The 17,717-nt window shown below is 46.5% G+C and overlaps 1 protein-coding gene across 2 annotated transcripts in view; it reads left to right on the top strand.

Moving 5' to 3' along the window:
* The window catches only part of nrp1a (neuropilin 1a), a 57,224-nt gene extending 40,445 nt beyond the window's left edge, over positions 1-16,779 (top strand). Inside the window, exons 8-18 of one of the 2 annotated variants that reach the window (XM_062379428.1) lie at positions 1,888-2,043; positions 4,004-4,148; positions 7,670-8,001; positions 9,297-9,441; positions 11,745-11,855; positions 12,656-12,706; positions 14,544-14,687; positions 14,807-15,084; positions 15,236-15,332; positions 15,451-15,504; positions 15,616-16,779. In XM_062379428.1, coding sequence (XP_062235412.1) covers positions 1,888-2,043; positions 4,004-4,148; positions 7,670-8,001; positions 9,297-9,441; positions 11,745-11,855; positions 12,656-12,706; positions 14,544-14,687; positions 14,807-15,084; positions 15,236-15,332; positions 15,451-15,504; positions 15,616-15,902 — 1,800 coding nt within the window. In that variant the 3' untranslated portion in view covers positions 15,903-16,779. The remainder of the gene's footprint in view (positions 1-1,887; positions 2,044-4,003; positions 4,149-7,669; positions 8,002-9,296; positions 9,442-11,744; positions 11,856-12,655; positions 12,707-14,543; positions 14,688-14,806; positions 15,085-15,235; positions 15,333-15,450; positions 15,505-15,615) is intronic. The other variant, XM_062379429.1, reaches the window with a different exon arrangement.
* The last annotated feature ends 938 nt before the right edge of the window (positions 16,780-17,717 follow it).

Below are 17,717 nucleotides of genomic sequence, written 5' to 3' on the forward strand. Positions count from 1 at the left end.
AACTGTACAGATATTTACCCAACAGAGAGGAATTCAACTCGTGTGTTATTAAATGCGAACCATCTGAAGCTGACGGGATTTGATTTTGTCTCTATTTGTGGACCCAAAAGAAATCTGGGACTTACTGGTAAGCCCATTGAGCCTGTAGTCAGGAACAAAAGTATTCTGTCTTTATATGAGACAGTCTTTGTGAGTCTCCATCCATCCACATCCTTCGAGAAGCCAAGAGACAGTGAGAGAAAAGCATGGGGGAACCTCATTTATTGCTACCATCTGTTGATCTCTTTTTACTTCTGGAAGTGGATTTGAGGAGCAAGAATGACCAGCGCTCTGTGGCATGCAGATGTTCCTTCCCTGCTCTTTGCTCCGAGTCATTACGTGTGGTAAAGTGCTGTATATGAGGTTGGCAGACGAAGCTAGCGCCGCCGACTGTATGGTTTTAACATGCCAGAGCTGTACTGGAGGCAGATCAACCTGGCTTAGATTTTGTCAAATATGTGCACGCTACTGGCTCTGTCTGCTCGCACCCGCATGAAGGATTTCACTGTTGTCGCTGTCGTTACACACCCTTTCAGATGCACATACCGATGGTATCCCCCTGAGTCGATTCAGTAATCTACTCAAGACTCTGGTCGCCATCCATCACGGCCTGAGCCCATCTCACGTCAACATCAAAGGCCTTGTCTCTCATCGTGATCTTGGAAACCTGCTCCACCGACACCACGGCTTTCGTGATTCGCCGTTTTAGCGGAGCCTGCATGCAACACCATTAAACCTCATTAATGTCAGCTCAGCCTGTCAGAGGCAGTGTTAACGCTTGTTAAAATTAAGCACACTGCTTCATATGCTGAGGAGTTAGCATTCTTTGACGGGCTTTAAGTTTCACATCACACCCTCTTTTTCCCCTCAGTTATGGATGAATGGATGGTATTGGGGGGTTAAGTAGCCTCCACAGAGGTCAGGAGGAAGACGATTTGTTGTTGTTGGTGGCTAGTCTGTTCCAATCATTAACTGACCGCTCCTCCATGCTCCGAGCCACGCCCTGAAAGTCGCAATGGGGTCAGACAAGCCGTAGACAGCAAAGAAAAGTGATATGCAGACGGAGTGTTTGTGTTTTCTTTAGCAATGATGGACATGAACAAAGCATGATGGCTGTAAGACACTTTGCTGCTCCAACAGGTCTATTGCAAATCAATACATTTCTATGGTCAGCATCGTCTCTAAATGTTTAACAAACACACACATTAAAGTATATACATGCCACGACAGGACCGACTCTCATTCACGTGCCTCTCTGACCCCACCGCCTGCGGCTGCCTCCTTGTGAAAATAAAAAAGCCCCCTTTAATGCTATGCACTTCATGATTACTTTATAAAGCCCTGCATGTTTAAAAATCACAACATTTGATATTCAATGTGTATCTCTCTTTCCTCCTGGCCGATTTTGATAATGTGATTATAGAAACCGTTTTATTCAACATTCACTTGTATCCAATAAGCTCTTGTCTCCCATCACAGGAAATTAGATTGTCATCCTGTGTCTCTTTCATTAATGTGACTATCATTTCATAGCTGTTTATTAAATTCCAGGTAGCAGACTATGGCCAGAGGTGATTCTAATAGTGAGGGGTTATATTTATACCTCTCCAGCTTGTCAGTGCATTATTAATACAAACTGCACTGAAAGCCTCTTCTCCAAAAATTATTCATGTATCTGAGCAGGAAAGGAGCATTTTATTTCAGCTGTATATGCTCCAATATGTCGCGCTGAAGGGAAATCTTGACTTCCTTACATCTACTGTGGAATTTGTCTCACAATAGATTATATGCAAGGTCATTTTGGCAGTGTTTGCTCAGCTTATGTATCTTTTCTTTTACCCTCCATAGGTGGATCTTGGGTTCTTGCGGTTTGTCTCGGCCATCGGTACCGAGGGCGCCATTTCCCAGGAGACCCAGAGGGTTTACTTTGTCAAGTCGTACAAGGTGGACGTCAGCTCTAACGGAGAAGACTGGATCACTTTGAAGGAAGGCTCCAAACAAAAGGTAGGTGGCCGACCCTTTGTGAAAAAAGCGAGATAATGGACACATGTGGTTGGGTACAGTCTGCAGCTTTCAGCTCTATGGAAGACAATCAGAGCAGCCTAGATGATAAAAAATACTTTATTTTTGTTTATACCTGAGCAGTAACTATGTCATTAAACAAAGCTACACGTGTACTGCACTTAGAATACCCCAACCCAATGTACCAGCCAGCTGAATTGAATTGCGGTCTGCTCCAAGTTGCCTTTGAACGCAACAAAAGGGAAAATACTCAGCATTATGTACTTGTCTCTGTCTCCCAACATGCAATTATATGCTTTGCTCGGTATGGTAATATACACACCATCTGTGTAAGTAAATAGTATTTACAGCAAAGACTGCGGCGCTCATACGGCTCTGCAGTAGGCGCAGGGAGGATTGTGTAAAGAATGTAGCCACCGTTTTATGTCAGGCTTCCGTCGACTTGTAAAAGACTCAAGGTTAACAAAAGACTTGACAAACAAGGGTTAAAGGGGAGTGGGAGAGAGAGAAACAGGAGAGTCTGTCATGTTTGAGCAGCTGGTAGAGGTGGGTCCAGGAGGGGAAAGGGGAGAAAGGACGGGAGGGACGGCATGCTTGACTGGAGAGCGACAGGCTATAACCATCGATTGCTGATCAGCCTGTCAAACAGACGGGGTTTTGTCCATCTGGAGGTAAACACACAATCCACTGTGGGTGTCCGTGGGGGTCAGGGAGGCAATGTGTGTGTGTGTGTCTGACAGTCCTCAGGTTGTGTGACATGTAAATACCACAAGGTGTTTTTTGAGTGCCAGGCCGCATATGGAACAAAAAAAAGCAACCGAACCTCCAAACAAGCGTCTTTGTGCTGCAGTGTACACATACCCAAGGCCCGATTCTTTTATGGTCCCTCCAAAGTACACAAGTTGCTTCTGTAAAGTGGTGGCTTACGGGTGCCATGGTAAGCCCCGCCAGTGTTTTCCGGACTCTAAAGTGCTTTTGTGCGTAGGGGCACCATTTGCTACATGCTGAGCTTGCAGTTTGGCGTCTTAGCGCAGCTCTGAGAAAAAGCCACTTTACAGTTAGTGAGGGGAGAAGAGACCCAGCGTAACATGCTCTACAAGTATTGCTCAAGGTTACAACTTTAAACTAGTTGTAAAGACCAAAGGGTCAGCCCTGTTGTTCTTTTTTGTTCATCCTAGATTAGCTGAACCTCTATCTTTTTATCTTTCTCTCCATTGTGCTACTCTCAGCTGGATTCCTCTCTTGCCCATAGCAAGGTCAGGAGGTCAGATGGTCACCGGTGTTATTCAATTACCCAGAATGAACCGTGATGGACTGCGGGGAGTTGCTTAGCTGGGTGGCCAGCCTCTTCGTATGGTACTAGTAAACTGTCAACTGACCCCAGGGGAGAACAGCGGCATCTCTGACCTTTAAACAAGACGCTTGCAGTAAAATGTCCGCCAGAACTGGAACCGTGGGGACACAGAGAGGGCATCTTGAGCCAATCTGGTCTCGTCAATGTTACATTTAAGAGCCTCTGGTTTCACAGTCACACAACGTGGCGTGTTTGTGCTGCTGCATGTGGTGCAAGAGGAAGTGCCGGAAATGTCAGGAGTGACAGGGAAGCTATTCATCAGTCAGCGAGACCAACCTTCAGACGGCTTAATGGGATATTTGTCTGTTATAGGAAGGGTTTTCTTACACAGTCTTGCACCAGTAAAGTAAAATGATCCCTTTTAAAGTATTATTTAGATTTTCACTTCTCGTTCCTGTGTAAGTACGTTGTCTAAACAAAGATTAAGGCCAATCACTCGCTCCAGTTATAAATCTCAACACTTGAACATGAATGTGAATCTGTTTTGCGGTTCTTTATTTTGTGCCAAGGTCTCACACAAATTTCCAGCCTGCATCTCAACTCAACATGTTCTGTCAACAACTTTCTTTTTCTCCGCCTCTATCACAGGTTTTCCAAGGCAACACCAACCCAAAAGACGTTGCCAAGACAATGCTGCCTAAACCCACGCTGACACGCTTCATACGGATCCGTCCAGTTACCTGGGAAACAGGCATCGCGCTGCGCTTCGAGGTGTACGGATGTAAGATATCAGGTTGGTGTTGCTGCGATTCCTGCTGATCCACATGCAGACACACAGGTACAAACACACGTAGATCTCAGCCCTATGTTTGCATAAAGCAGCCGTGGAAAACCAACTCTGATTAGATACAGAACTGTTTCAAATGCAATAGTCAGACGATACCACTGACTTTGTTTATGATATATGTCCGTTCAGCTCTGCTCACATTGCAGCTTAGTTGGTATGTCCCATCCTACCCCCAGTTGCACAAACACCTCTCTTCTTATAGGACGATGCTCTATTTCTGTGCGAGTCCTCCTCCAAGGCTGAGGCAGGCTGCTGCATAATAGAGCAGTGGAACATGAGGGAGGATTACCTATTTATGCTACCCCATGTTTAGATGTAGCTCATTCAATATAAATGGAGCCAACAGCTGGCAGGCACGGAGTGCTGGAGCTGGGTGGGCTCTATGTGGTCCCATCCCTCCTGCTGATCTGGTCTCAGCCTCATCTTTAGCCACAGTCTGTCTTTTGCTCACAGTGCGTTGATTTTGGCAAAGCTTTTCTCATCTTTGCCTTTTTTTGGGGTTATTTATTGAGTGTGGTGTCTGTTTGTGCATATATGAATGTGTGTGGCTCACTTTCATATGGTTCTAGCGCATCTGACTGCATCTTTATGGCTCCATGAGCATGTGTATTGAATGCTAATTAGTGCGTGCCTGAATACTTGTGAACGTCAAACGAGGACAGAAAACACAGAAAGTATTCTTTTCAAATGTTAGTTCAGGTTCAGCCTTGGATAAAATTTAGGGTCAGGATTAGACATAGTTAACCAAATGTGCTCATTCGTCATGTTTGCTGTGTTATCTCTTTGTGTGTGTAGTTGTGCATTACATACTGTGGATGTATCTTTTCATGCCGGAGCGCAGGGCATTGCGGGCACTGCGGGCACAGCAGGGCTGCAGCTGGGGCGTTTGTTTCAGGCACACGACCAGACCGCTGCGCAGATCATAAACACATCACAGGATCGAAGTCACCACAGGGCCTCCATGCTGACGTCAGCACCCCTGGGTGCTCTGAAAACACTGCCAGCTCCACTGCATGGTAGCAGCACAGTTGGAGGGAGAGCAACTGAGAGGCTCCTGAAGGCTGCTTGAACTCATTGACTCAGTCATTCCTACCTTAGGTTATGAATCTCTAATATCAGAACTTTAAGGACAAACTTTTTTCTTGAAACTGCTGCCATAGTAGTAGCCTACATAGGGAGCTCTCTATATATAACAATTCAAAGTTGCATTATTTTTAAATGTTAAAACCACAATTAAGGCTGCAGAGGGGGGGAGGAGTTGAACCCAGACTGTTGCAAGATGTTTTTCCCTAAATCACCATGGTCCCATTCCCCTTGCTGATACAAACAGCCACACATTAATAATAAAGATCCACCGCCCTGATGTTTGTAAATAAGCCCTGGTGTATAAATATCTGTGATGAACCACTGATGCTCCACCCAAACCCTTAATGCGGCCCACATAGCCATGGATCAACATCCGTGCTTGCAGTCCACAAAAACACACATGTGTTTGTTCCTCTGGGTGTGTCACTACATGCGTGCCATCTCGGAAGCTGCTGTGATGGCAGCTGAAGTTGATTAACAACCCCATATGAACCAGGGAGTTCACCGCATTGCCTCAACTCAGATCAGCACTCATGCAAGCACGTACGCACACGCACACGCGCACACACACACACACGCACACACACACACACATACACACACACACACACACACACACACACACCTTTCTCTCATTTATTCCTTGTTCATAGATAGTCAGTGTGCAGTTAGCTCTACTCTGCCAGAGGCCAGCTCCTGTGATCGCTCCCAAACAGACCTGGGCCAAAAACAGAAGAAGAAAAAGAGAGAAAAACCCCGAAAACAGTGGAGGGGCTGCACTGACAGCGTTTGTTCCTCGAGTTCTGATTTTCAAGAATGAAGGTCCAGAGGGTCCCACGGGTCTGCATACGAGCGGCTTTAGATAACCAGCAAGCAAGAAAGACAAGTCTGAATAAAGCCTTGTTCTCCAAATCTTTTCCCAGATGCAGCTACAAAATTGGGTCCCATCAGTGCTACAGTGCACACTTTGTCTCACAGAGACACAGAGGATGTAATAATGCCCAGATTTATTCCTCTGTGGGAGCCAGATAGTAAATATGTTATTGCTTACCCGAGGTCCCTGACTCACTGTCTTGGGACTGGGATTGAGTGCACGAGAAAAGTTAGTAGAAGACGGAAGGGGGTTTTAGCCCTAACACAAGCTGTCAAGTGTCCGACGTCTGGTCGTAGTTACAACACACAAACATTTGTAAACTCCAGAATTTTCAATTTGGATATAGGCAGAAAAACATTGCAACCAGTCAACGAATGCTGGAATAATTCACTCCTGGAGGTGTTTACATTGTTTTATTAAGATTCATAGTAAAGTTATGCTACCCAAAACTATGAGACTGTTCAAAGACTGCTAGTGTTTACATGAATGTCTTCATGTCTTTTCACAAGTAATCCAGTCACAGTACACAACAGTGTAGGCTATAGAACTGAAACCTTTATTATTGTTCCTCCCTACCTTTAAAGCAGTCTGGCAGTCACTTAAAATCCTTCAATTTAAGTTTTTGATTTTGTTTGATTTAAACAAGCACTGGTGCAAAGAAATCTTAGTTGTAGTGTTGCGTTGTTGTCCTGGATGAAACATATTCTAGTCATATCTCCCCCACCTTCTCTGGAGTGCAAAACAAATCTCATGTTTAAGAATGCATATAGCTACAGTACCTGTATCACCAGGTTGTTATTTTGTTCACCGCTTTGTATGAAGGGATGTCCATGAACAGTAAAGGGTGAGGAATGAAGGAAAAAATGGCCTTCTCCCTCAGGAAACAAATCCAGATTGATCTTAAGATGCTAAAACCTAAAGAGGGTTAATATATATAAGATCAGAGACATCGAACAAAAGGAGGAGAAGAAAGTGGACAGAAAACAAAAAGGTGTTAAAAGGCAGTGGCACAGATGCTGACAGCTGCGGCGTAGAAGGTAGATGACTGCAGCTGCAGATAAAACACAAAGAGAATGTGTTTTTGTGTGTGAGTATATGTGAGTCCATAGAGGGAGGAGGGGGTGGATGAGGGAGATGAAAAGAAAAGGCGCTCCCAGTATGCAGGAGGTGGAAGCACCAACCGGGAGGAGGGTTTTAATTGGCTGCCTGGAGACAAGTGCTTCAGGCGGAGGAATTAGTATGCATGAGATCTGCAGACAGAGGGAGAAAGAGTATGGAGGGAGAGATCACAGTAACATCACAATGAGTTTAGGAAATTGATCTCCTCACTTTCACTGTCCCATTACATAAACCTCAAATTCACCAAACTTGACTTGGTAATTTATGTTCAACATCAAGCCCTTGGATATAGATGAAGTCTGTAGTCGCTTGTACCTGTCATCTCAGCAGGTTTTTTGGGAGTTTCTATCAAAATGCTAAGCACCCTCGCTTTCCCTTTGTGTTTCAGAGTACCCGTGCGCGGGCATGCTGGGCATGGTGTCAGGCTTGATCCCCGATAACCAGATCACAGCGTCCTCCCACACAGACCGGAACTGGGTGCCAGAGAACGCTCGCCTGCTGACGAGCCGGACGGGGTGGACCCTGCTGCCCCAGCCCCAGCCCTTCACCAACGAATGGCTGCAGGTGGATCTCGGGGAGGAGAAGATTGTGAAGGGGTTAATCATCCAGGGGGGGAAGCACCGTGAGAACAAAGTCTTCATGAAGAAGTTCCGTCTCGGCTACAGCAATAACGGCTCTGAGTGGATGATGGTGCTCGACACCAATGGGAATAAGCCAAAGGTACGGGTTTCTTCTTTGCTTGTCGTTTGTGCTAAAACAATTGTTAAATGCTGAAGGATGTCCAAAAGAATCCTCAATGACTTCTTTATGTGTATGCAATGGTTCTTTAATGGGAATGGGTTGGGATTGATGGTTTGATAGGATATCGCTTTACCTTCTGGCTGTAGGCAAATGGTTTGAATACATACTTCTAAAAACTGGCTCTCCGAAACATCGGAACATCAATTCCGATTTTGATGCATGTAGTCAATTTCCAGTGGAGCGTTGCGTCTGGCAGTTGTGACTCATTCAGCAGTCGTTCTGAGTCAATTTCAGCAGCGCTTTGAATCACATTAGGATAAGCATCTCATGTCTCGCAGAGTCCTTTCCTAGTTCTCTCCTCCTGCTTTATATTCTGTGCGACTCACTCACGGTTCAACCCTTTCCGTGGGTAGTGAAACCTCTCCAGGATGGGGGGGGTGAAGAGAGGGAAGGGGAAAGACGAAAGGAAAGACGAGGGCGAGGGAGGAAAGAGTGTGCAACATGGAGAAGTGATCCAAGATTTATCTGCGGGCGACACTGCCTGCTCCGAGGACGCATGCCAACCGTTTTCACACTGAAACTGTATATACGACATATACAGAAGCATGCGCACAACCCCAAGAAGAGCTACAACCGCCTGTCCCCAATTACAAGCGTCCCTGACAGGGCATAAATCTGATCCAGATGGGCTGATTGTTGATTTATGAAGAGAGTCAAGGGGATCCATATCCCCCTGTCCTAGTTAGCCGCCTCTCTCCCCTCGCCTGAGAGGTTCCCAGCATCTGAGGCACACCAGGCCCCCTTCACGTGATCACACCCATTAATCCACTTCCATCAATCCTCTATCTCGTCCTTTGCTTTCTTCTCTCACACCCCACGTTCTCCGCTTTTCGACACATTTATTCCTCCGCTCGAAGAGGATCTGAGGCGGAGTTGAAGAAACTGAAAGTTGCCTTTGACAGAGGAGTGGGCCACGCTGTCTCAGCCATGGGCCCCCTGCGCGAGTTGCCTAAGCTGCGCTTTAGATGTGAGCAAGATGAGAGCGATCTGGTCATCCGCTGTTCTTTCCCCTATTTCCAACAACAGAGCACATGCCACCCATCCAACCATAGCTTTTCAGAAGGCAGGAATAAGGCTGCTTCGGGGTATCTGCATTTAGAAAGCTGTATCGATCAAACACCCAGCAATGATGGTATCAAAATAATTACTCTTAATGTCTTTTTTTTCGCTCACACTTTCCTCTGTATCTTTTTCCTTCTTCCCTCCACCTCCAGATATTTGAAGGGAATAGTAACTACGACACTCCTGAGCTGAGGACAGTGGAGTCCCTGCTGACGCGCTTCATCAGAATATACCCAGAGAGGGCCACTCCTGCTGGCATGGGCTTGCGACTCGAGCTCCTGGGCTGTGAGATTGAAGGTAAGCTGGAACCCCAGTTAGCATATGATCCGTAATCTGTTGCATGCTGTATGTTCTATGCAAATGAAATGCAAGAAGCATTTCCTTCCTGTCGAACTGATTTCTCGTAGAGCTGAAATTATGTTTCTACCAATGTTGGCAAAGTAAACATCGATACTAAAACCCCCCCCCCCCCCCCCCCATTCTGATAACGTTTTAAACTGGTGAATATGCTTTAAGGGACATGCATCCATCCATTATCTATAATGCATATCCTTTGATGGGGCGGGGGCTGGAATTTTGGTTGTGACATTACCAACATTGGTGCTTACGTTTTTTACATTTTTTGTCATAGTAATGCCAAAAATAACTCAGTACATCCATTCACACACAACATGTATGTTCACATGTCATGACACACATACAGGTGAACCATATATCATCCGGGCTTAATGACACGGCTGTAAGTGGCTAGCGCTCCATGTCTTCGCCCCAGTTCAGGTTATTTAAAGATGTGTGTAAGGGCTCCCTGTGTTGAGCTGTCCATTTCGTGCTCTTTATCTCTGCAAGGGACACTTGTCTTGTCTCCGCGTTACATCAAAGCCGCCCATATAGCTCGCCACTTCCAGATGGGATCAAATGAAAGCCCACCTCACCCAGTAGGATTACTGCAGCCTGGCCCCCATCGCACTCTTCCCAACCCGTACATGTCTTTCTTCGTTCAAAGGACCGCACATACTTTGCTATCTTTAAAATGACCCCTATTTTCCCCCCAGCTCTTTATCTGTCTCTCTCAAAGCTGATGTAGCGCACAAAAACAGCTCAGAGATGCAGAGCGCACCATGGCCCTAAGTGGATTTACATATTGGATTTCAGGGAGGCCCATTCCTTCGTAAGCCTCATGGACTCCCACAGGGAGCTTTAGTTAGATGATAATGCTTGTTTTCAGTGTTAATACCAAACACACACATACTCACACAGACATATACACAGAGCGCAACCGCAATCACCTTGCTAAACATGTGGTTACAGGCATGTGTACACAATCACGCACACACACACACAGGTGCTTTCAAGTGTGTGTGTGTTTGTGTGTGTGTGCAAGGAGTCATGGTAAAAGGGCTAAATCCTCATTTCTGTGAGAGGCTCCCCTGACGCAACGCTGACCCCACCCCTGACCTTCCCCACCCTGACTCTGACAGGGGCTGATCTGCCCCATATTTCATCTTGCAGAGGGAGTGAGCGAGACTATCCCCTGGCACACATACAGACACACACTCACAATCTCTCACACACACAGATACTGTAAAAATAAATTTTTCTGGCAGTTTGCCTCTATCTGTCTATCTGTGCTTTTCTCCTTATTCCACCGCTTCCCTCTTCCTCTTTCCTCCCTCTGCAATGGGCAAGCCCGTTCATTACTCAGTCAGTGTAAACACACACAAATACACACACGCACCGCAGGACGGCTTTGCGGCAGCGGAGTGTGGCATGCATCTAGGGCCATGGCCACATCCAAGTGTAACATAGCCATAATGATAGGCCACTATGGCAGCTAGGGGCCCTGCCTATAGCCAATCCCGAGCCTTGTTTCTGCGTCATTCAGTTTCAGCATCCCAAGCCTTAAGCACCAAGCCTTAGCTCAAGCTCTATTTATACACCCACATCTCCACAACCTGATAAAATGAGGGATGCTAATAGTTCAGGCCTCCATTAAAAACAGCGTGTTACTGTGGGCAAGCCTGCTGAACCTATTTATACACATTTCTTTTTTCCTCGATATTTTATTTTTATTTTCAACTTAAATCCAACTCAGCCTTTCAGACTGAACTTACACCCCATGATAAGAGCGTGGCCTAGGGGATAGAGCGGGTGCTCTGCAACAAGAAGGTTGCCGGTTCGAATCCCACTCTATCCCATCTGCATGTCTAAGTGTCCTTGGTAAGATACTGAACCCCTAAATGGCCCCTCATAAATGCTGAGTGTTCTAAAAATGTAAGTCGCTTTGGATAAAAGTGTCAGCTAAATGACATGTAATGTAATGTAACCCTCCCTAAAACTCTTTGTATCTGGCATTGATCACACTTTTAGGATGACATCCTGTTCGTCTACAGAACGTGTTTGAATACTTGTATTCTTTAGACAAACGTGTCTAAATCCAAATTAACACTCTGACATATTATTCCATCTAAATCTCAGTGTGTTATTTATGGTAAGAACAAGATCAGAAAGCACTCGTCCCCTCCAGCCCCTCCGTTATTGTTTTTTGTTTAACCTGAAATCTAATCAATGCTATCTGCTCTCTCGCTCCTTCACCTTCACAGCCCCTACGCCGCCGCCGACCACGATTGTCCCGCGCACGACTCCGTCAGACGAGTGTGACGACGACCAGGCGAGCTGCCACAGCGGCACAGGTGATGACTACGACGTGACAGGTGCTGACATCGTCCTCATGAGACTGCAACCACCCCCACCTACCCACCCTCCACCCCTAACCCCTAACTCCCTGCTTCTCCTTCTGCTTAAACGCTGCCACCACTTCCCCAGCTTCACCGCCCTCCTTTACAGACAGATCTGATACTTACACAGCTAAGCTGCCATACTGAGCACATTCACAAGCACGCATGCATGCACGCATGAGCACCTTGGCATGTACACGGATCTGACAGGAGACCATTATCATTCTTGCACCAGTCAATCAGTCAATCCAATTTTATTTAAATTTCATATTCACAAATCACTATTTGCCTCAGAGGGCTTAACAATGTGTGCACCCTCTCCCCTAAACCCTCAACTAGACTGAGGAATAACTTCCAGAAAATACCTTTCAACAGGGGAGAGAAACACAGAACCCTCCGAGAGAGGCTGCATGTAAAGAAGAAGAGCTGTCTGTGCACATCAACAAACGTGCACATCTTACACACACCTGTTTCTAAGCCTACCAGCAGCGAGATCAGCGCCGCTCTCTTTTCCTCTTGCACCGTCTTTTCCACTTCCTCTTCTTGGCCTCATTCCCCACTAACCCAGTGACTCCGAGCCCTCACTGCTGCCTGCCCTCCCTATTAACCAGCAGTCTCCAGTGATGAGCATGACACCGTTTCAGTCTATGTATTTGAAAAGTATTACCTTACTGCTTTAGGGGTAGACGATTGACAAGCTAAGCTTTGGCTGTAATTAGATAAATATACTTTTTTGGATGCCAGGCAATGCTAACCATGTTCCTTTGTTGTGGCAGGTGTTACCATAATGCCAGAGACCACTACTGTTGACGTGGATATCATCCCAGGTGAGCAGAACATTTGTTCTATCTTATTCCTTATCACACGCCCAGAACTTTGAGAAATCGAGTAAATATTAAACTGCCCACGGTTTCTTTGAATTCATTTCCATATATTTATCCAGAAGCACACCTTTAGTTAATGGTTGCCAGCTGCAGGCGGCCTCTCTCCTCTGATGTGTGTCTGTTATTAAAGCTGATGATGTGGCCCTGAGAAGCTCCCGCTGACATGGTGAGGGAGGTTGTGTGATGCGGGGCGAGCTCATGATTAGCACTGGTGCTCTGCTGCTGCCTCCTCAGCATAATCACTAATCACTGGGCCGGCACTGACACACACACAAAACCACACACACACACACAAAACAGGAAAGCACAATGCAAAATGACCACAGGAAATTAAGTGTCCTCTGGGCCCCTGTGCATTGACACACACACACACATGGCTGTGTCTCCTATAGCATGGTGTTGAGGCAGCAGCCAGCTGAGAGGCTGAGCCCCAGTCTGACCTTGGCTAATGGTCCATAGGCTCCACCCAGCCCCCCCGCCCCGTCACTCCATCAGCCTGCTCTGTGGTCTGTTTGCTACTTTAATAGATGAGAGCTGAAGTGCAGGTGTCTGTGTGTGTGTGTCTGTCGCATGCATATATTGTGAGCATATGAACACAACCAAGTGTCTGTGGATAAACACTTGTCTTTCTCTTTTAATTTCAAGAGTCTCAAAACATGCGTGCTAATCAGTTCTGTTCATATGTACGTCTGTGTGTGTGTGCCTGTGTGTGTGTGTGTTTGTTTGTGTGTTAATATCTGAGTGGTGGTGTGCGTGCCAAGTACCCTAATCTCAGAGGATGTAGTTACCGTTGGCTTTCGGCAAGAAAAAGTGTATCTCCTTCTCCTCGTCAAACAGCCACGTGAGTCATGTGGCTGATCATATTATCCAGAGCTGGTTGGTCGCCTCAGTCAAACCCTCCCAAGAATGGAACAAACAAAAAAAAAGGCCATAGTTATTTTAATTGGGAATGGGATTTCTTGATAAAAAAAGTGTATGGCGTCTGAATCACGGCTCCACGTGGGAATTCCATCCTTTGTGTTTAATGGATAAATAGAGTCGTTGCCTGTGGAAACCAGTTAAAACAGAGAGTATTGGTTTGTATAGTGTGTCATTTGAAGAGTCAACTCATTTTATCTCTAAAGGCATCCCTTGCTGTAGTTAAAGGCTGTGGCTAACATCCCAAACATCTCCCTCCCGTGTGCTCTTTGGAAGACTTTCTTTATCCAATTTGAAAAGCACGAAAGCCTGAGCTCCCACACATTTCCTTGCCTCCATGGAGACTTCTTCAGCGCCGCGTGTGTCCACAGGGAGCTGCATTGTTGGAATGGGGCCCTGGCACTGTTACCATAGCCGTCTTCAAACCTCAAGTCCCCGCGCTCATTAAAATCCTGAGCTCTCCGCGGGTTGCTACGGGATTTGCTTTCTCGACCGGACGCCACGTCCAGACCCCATCTTTCTTCTCTGTTCTTAATGTCCCCACATACCTTTCTTTATATCGCCTGTTACATTCATTAAAGAGATCATTCACTACAGACGATGGTATAATGTCAACAGGAGGTCTACGCTGACTGTTCTTCCTCATGTCATATCATAACGTGTCTTCCATTCCAGGCCCCTCCTGAGTGACTGTAGTTGCTTTAATGTCCTCCAGCTGTGGACTCTGAGCTCAGGTCCCATGGATCTTTGCTGCCCTCTACTGCTTCTACTTGGTCCCTGTTAGCCTGCCGTCGAACCATGAAATATTCTTAAATCATTTTGAGGATGAAATCTGATCTCCGCCTTCTTCATGTCTTTGCAGCCTTCCTGTGGTTTGCCTGTGACTTCGGCTGGGCCAATGACCCGTCGTTCTGCAGCTGGACATCCGAGGACACCGGCTCCAAGTGGCAGATCCAGTCCAGCGGCACCCCCACCCTGAACACTGGACCCAACATGGATCACACAGGTGAGAGCCCCGCACGTAATTCCTGAAATCCTCCTGACACAGCACCTGCTGGAGTCAAATTTCTTTACAGCCTCAGAGCTTTTCCATGTCATTTACACAAGTTTCTCTTTGTCCCACAGGCGGATCGGGGAACTTCATCTACACGTTGGCGGCGGGTCCCCAGGAGACGGAGGTGGCTCGGCTCGTCAGCCCCGTGGTCAGCTCCCCGGACTCGGACCTCTGCGTGTCCTTCTGGTACCACATGTTCGGGTCGCACATCGGCACGCTGCACATCAAGCAGCGCAAGCAGACGGACGAGGGGCCCGCGGACATCCTGCTGTGGACGGTCAGCGGTCACCAGGGCAACCGCTGGAGAGAAGGTCGCGTCTTTGTGCCGCGCACCAACAAACCCTATCAGGTAAATAGAAGTCTTGAGGAATTTTACAGCTGAAACTGGCCTTTTCTTCTTTCTGTGACTTGGCTGTGCTTGTACCATTATACCTGCGTTCCACTGTGGCGTTCATGAAAAGACCGAAAAGTCACTCAGTGCTTTTTTCTTTTTTGTTAAGGTGGTGATCGAAGGGCTGGTGGAGAGAAAGAGCTGGGGAGACATTGCTGTGGACGACATCACGGTTCTCAATGGGCTCAGTATGGCGGACTGTAAAGGTGAAGCTTCTATTCTTCATATCCACCCAGTTCTTCATAAGGAATATGACTACACAGTTTAAACTGCAGCTTGTCACCTTCAGGAACCGTATTTATTCATCATTTATTTTTCCAACAGACCCTGCCGTACCCACTGAGGCCATGCTACCAGAGGATGGCTTCAATGAAATCCGTAAGTCACCCCACACATGAGAGTTGTTTCCCAATACCCCTCTTTCAGGAATCCTTAGGAGTTTATGTTCTCACATCTCATTCTCCTCCTCTGCCTCCGTCTCCTCTGCAGTCGAAGAGATCACTGAGTACCCGGTGTTCGTGGAGACAAACCAGATCAGCGGAGCAGGCAACATGCTAAAGACCCTCGACCCCATCCTCATCACTATCATCGCCATGTCCGCCCTGGGGGTCTTCCTGGGCGCCATCTGCGGCGTGGTGCTGTACTGCGCCTGCTCACACGGGGGCATGTCGGACAGGAACTTATCAGCCCTGGAGAACTATAACTTTGAACTCGTCGACGGCGTCAAGCTAAAGAAGGACAAACTCAATGTACAGAGCTCATACTCAGAGGCTTGAGATGGGACTGAGCACATCGATGATACTGTGTGACGTGCACAGCTCCCAGAGCGTGCACTAGACTGGCTGTAGGCGTATCCTCTCGTGTCTCTGCGAGCAGGTACACTCAACGGACTGCCAACGCCCTCACCTCGCTGGATGAGGGACAGGTTCAGGATCCAGTGGGGAGGTTTGGACTGATCCACGCTTTTCTCAGGAGCTGCAGTTAAAAAAAAAAAAGAACCTACCTGTAGGGGACACTGTGTACAAATAAAATACAGAAAAGAATATGTACAGATGATTTAGATGATATTTTAATTTTCTATTTTGATTTTCATTCATTTTTACAATCGGATGCTGGTGTTGAGACCAATTTATGAATAATGTTTAAAGTATTTATCGTTTTCTGGGAGAGAAATGTTTGTTTCATCATCAGTTCATGAAGGCTGTTGTATATTTTCAACTTTTGAAAGAGATGTATCAAAAAACTTCAAATGAACCATATCTGGCGAAGCGGTGGATTTGCCCCATGTCGTGGTAAACAGGGTGACCCTGACACGTGTCCTCTTTCCTCTTTGACCCCGACCACTTTAAAGTGAGGGTTCCATTCATGGCAATGTATGGTTCTAACAGTGCCTTTAGTACATTTTGGTTGCTCTCCTCTGTTGATTTTTTACTGTATATGGCTTAAGTTATGATTACAGGAAACAGGGGCACATTATCTTATAAATATCTACAAACCAGGATAACAATCTATCACTGCGCTTTATTTTTCTTTTATTCTTCTTGTTGTCAACGTTTTCTGTCCCAAAAGAACCACACACTGTAAATAAGTTTTAATATATTTTATTGCCCTTTTTAAAGAAAGTAAAAAGGAAAAAAGCTGCAGTATCCCTTTTTTCATGGGTTTGTGTGTGCGTGTGTAAATACAATCCTCTCACTGTTTTGTGGCAGGTGCAGTGTTACTTCTCTTTCAGATTTAGTTGCTCGGTCGAGCGAGATTCATGTGATGCTGATGTTGCAGCAGTTTCAATGTGCATTCAAGCATCTGTCATCCAAACCACTGCACAAAACAAAAAAAACAGAAGGTCACAAAAGAAAAAGCTGACATACTGAACTTTTTAGCACCTTCTCTCTTTAAGATAATCCCTAATTTCTTCATAAATCACCAGAATCTTTCAGATTAAGCCTCAAACACACTCATGTCGATGGCACAGAGGCTGGTCAATTAGTCATCTGCCAGCAAACCAAAACAAGGCCTCATCCCTTGGTTTCAATCTCAGACCAAAACTAACTCTCCCATCATCACTGTGGTTTGAGTTCTGTCTGGACGATGCAGCTTGAATGCACTTTGTTTCTGACCCCCCCTCGTGATAGGAGCCTATCAAACCAGGGGGAAGGGGGTCACTACACTAACTGAAGAATGGTGCTATCATTACTTTAGCCAGACAAGTGTGTCTTGTGATAGAACCCCTGTTTGTATCCCTCACATGCTGAGCTGTAGCTTCACGGCCGCTCGGGCCGCAACCAGAGTTGTACATGTGTTCACGTGTAGCAGCCATACCATTGTGATGTCAGAGCTGATGTCATTGGGACGGGTCGCTGGTGCAGCGGAGGGTCGAGTGGCATCCCCTGAATCAGGTCACCTGTCCTCCTCCTCCTCATCCTCATCCTCCTCCCATGGCTTTACCAAAGGATGGTTGTTCTGTTCACTGGGGAGAGAAGGGGGTGTCACACCAACTCAGAGCTGCTCAGTTCACCAGTGGGCATCACTCTCAAGAGAACTGATTCAACCTGTCCAAGCCCCTGGAGAGAACCATGGGGGGATGTTGGGAA

Source organism: Platichthys flesus, chromosome 21, assembly GCF_949316205.1.
Source record: "Platichthys flesus chromosome 21, fPlaFle2.1, whole genome shotgun sequence".
NCBI classification, from domain to species: Eukaryota; Metazoa; Chordata; class Actinopteri; order Pleuronectiformes; family Pleuronectidae; genus Platichthys; species Platichthys flesus.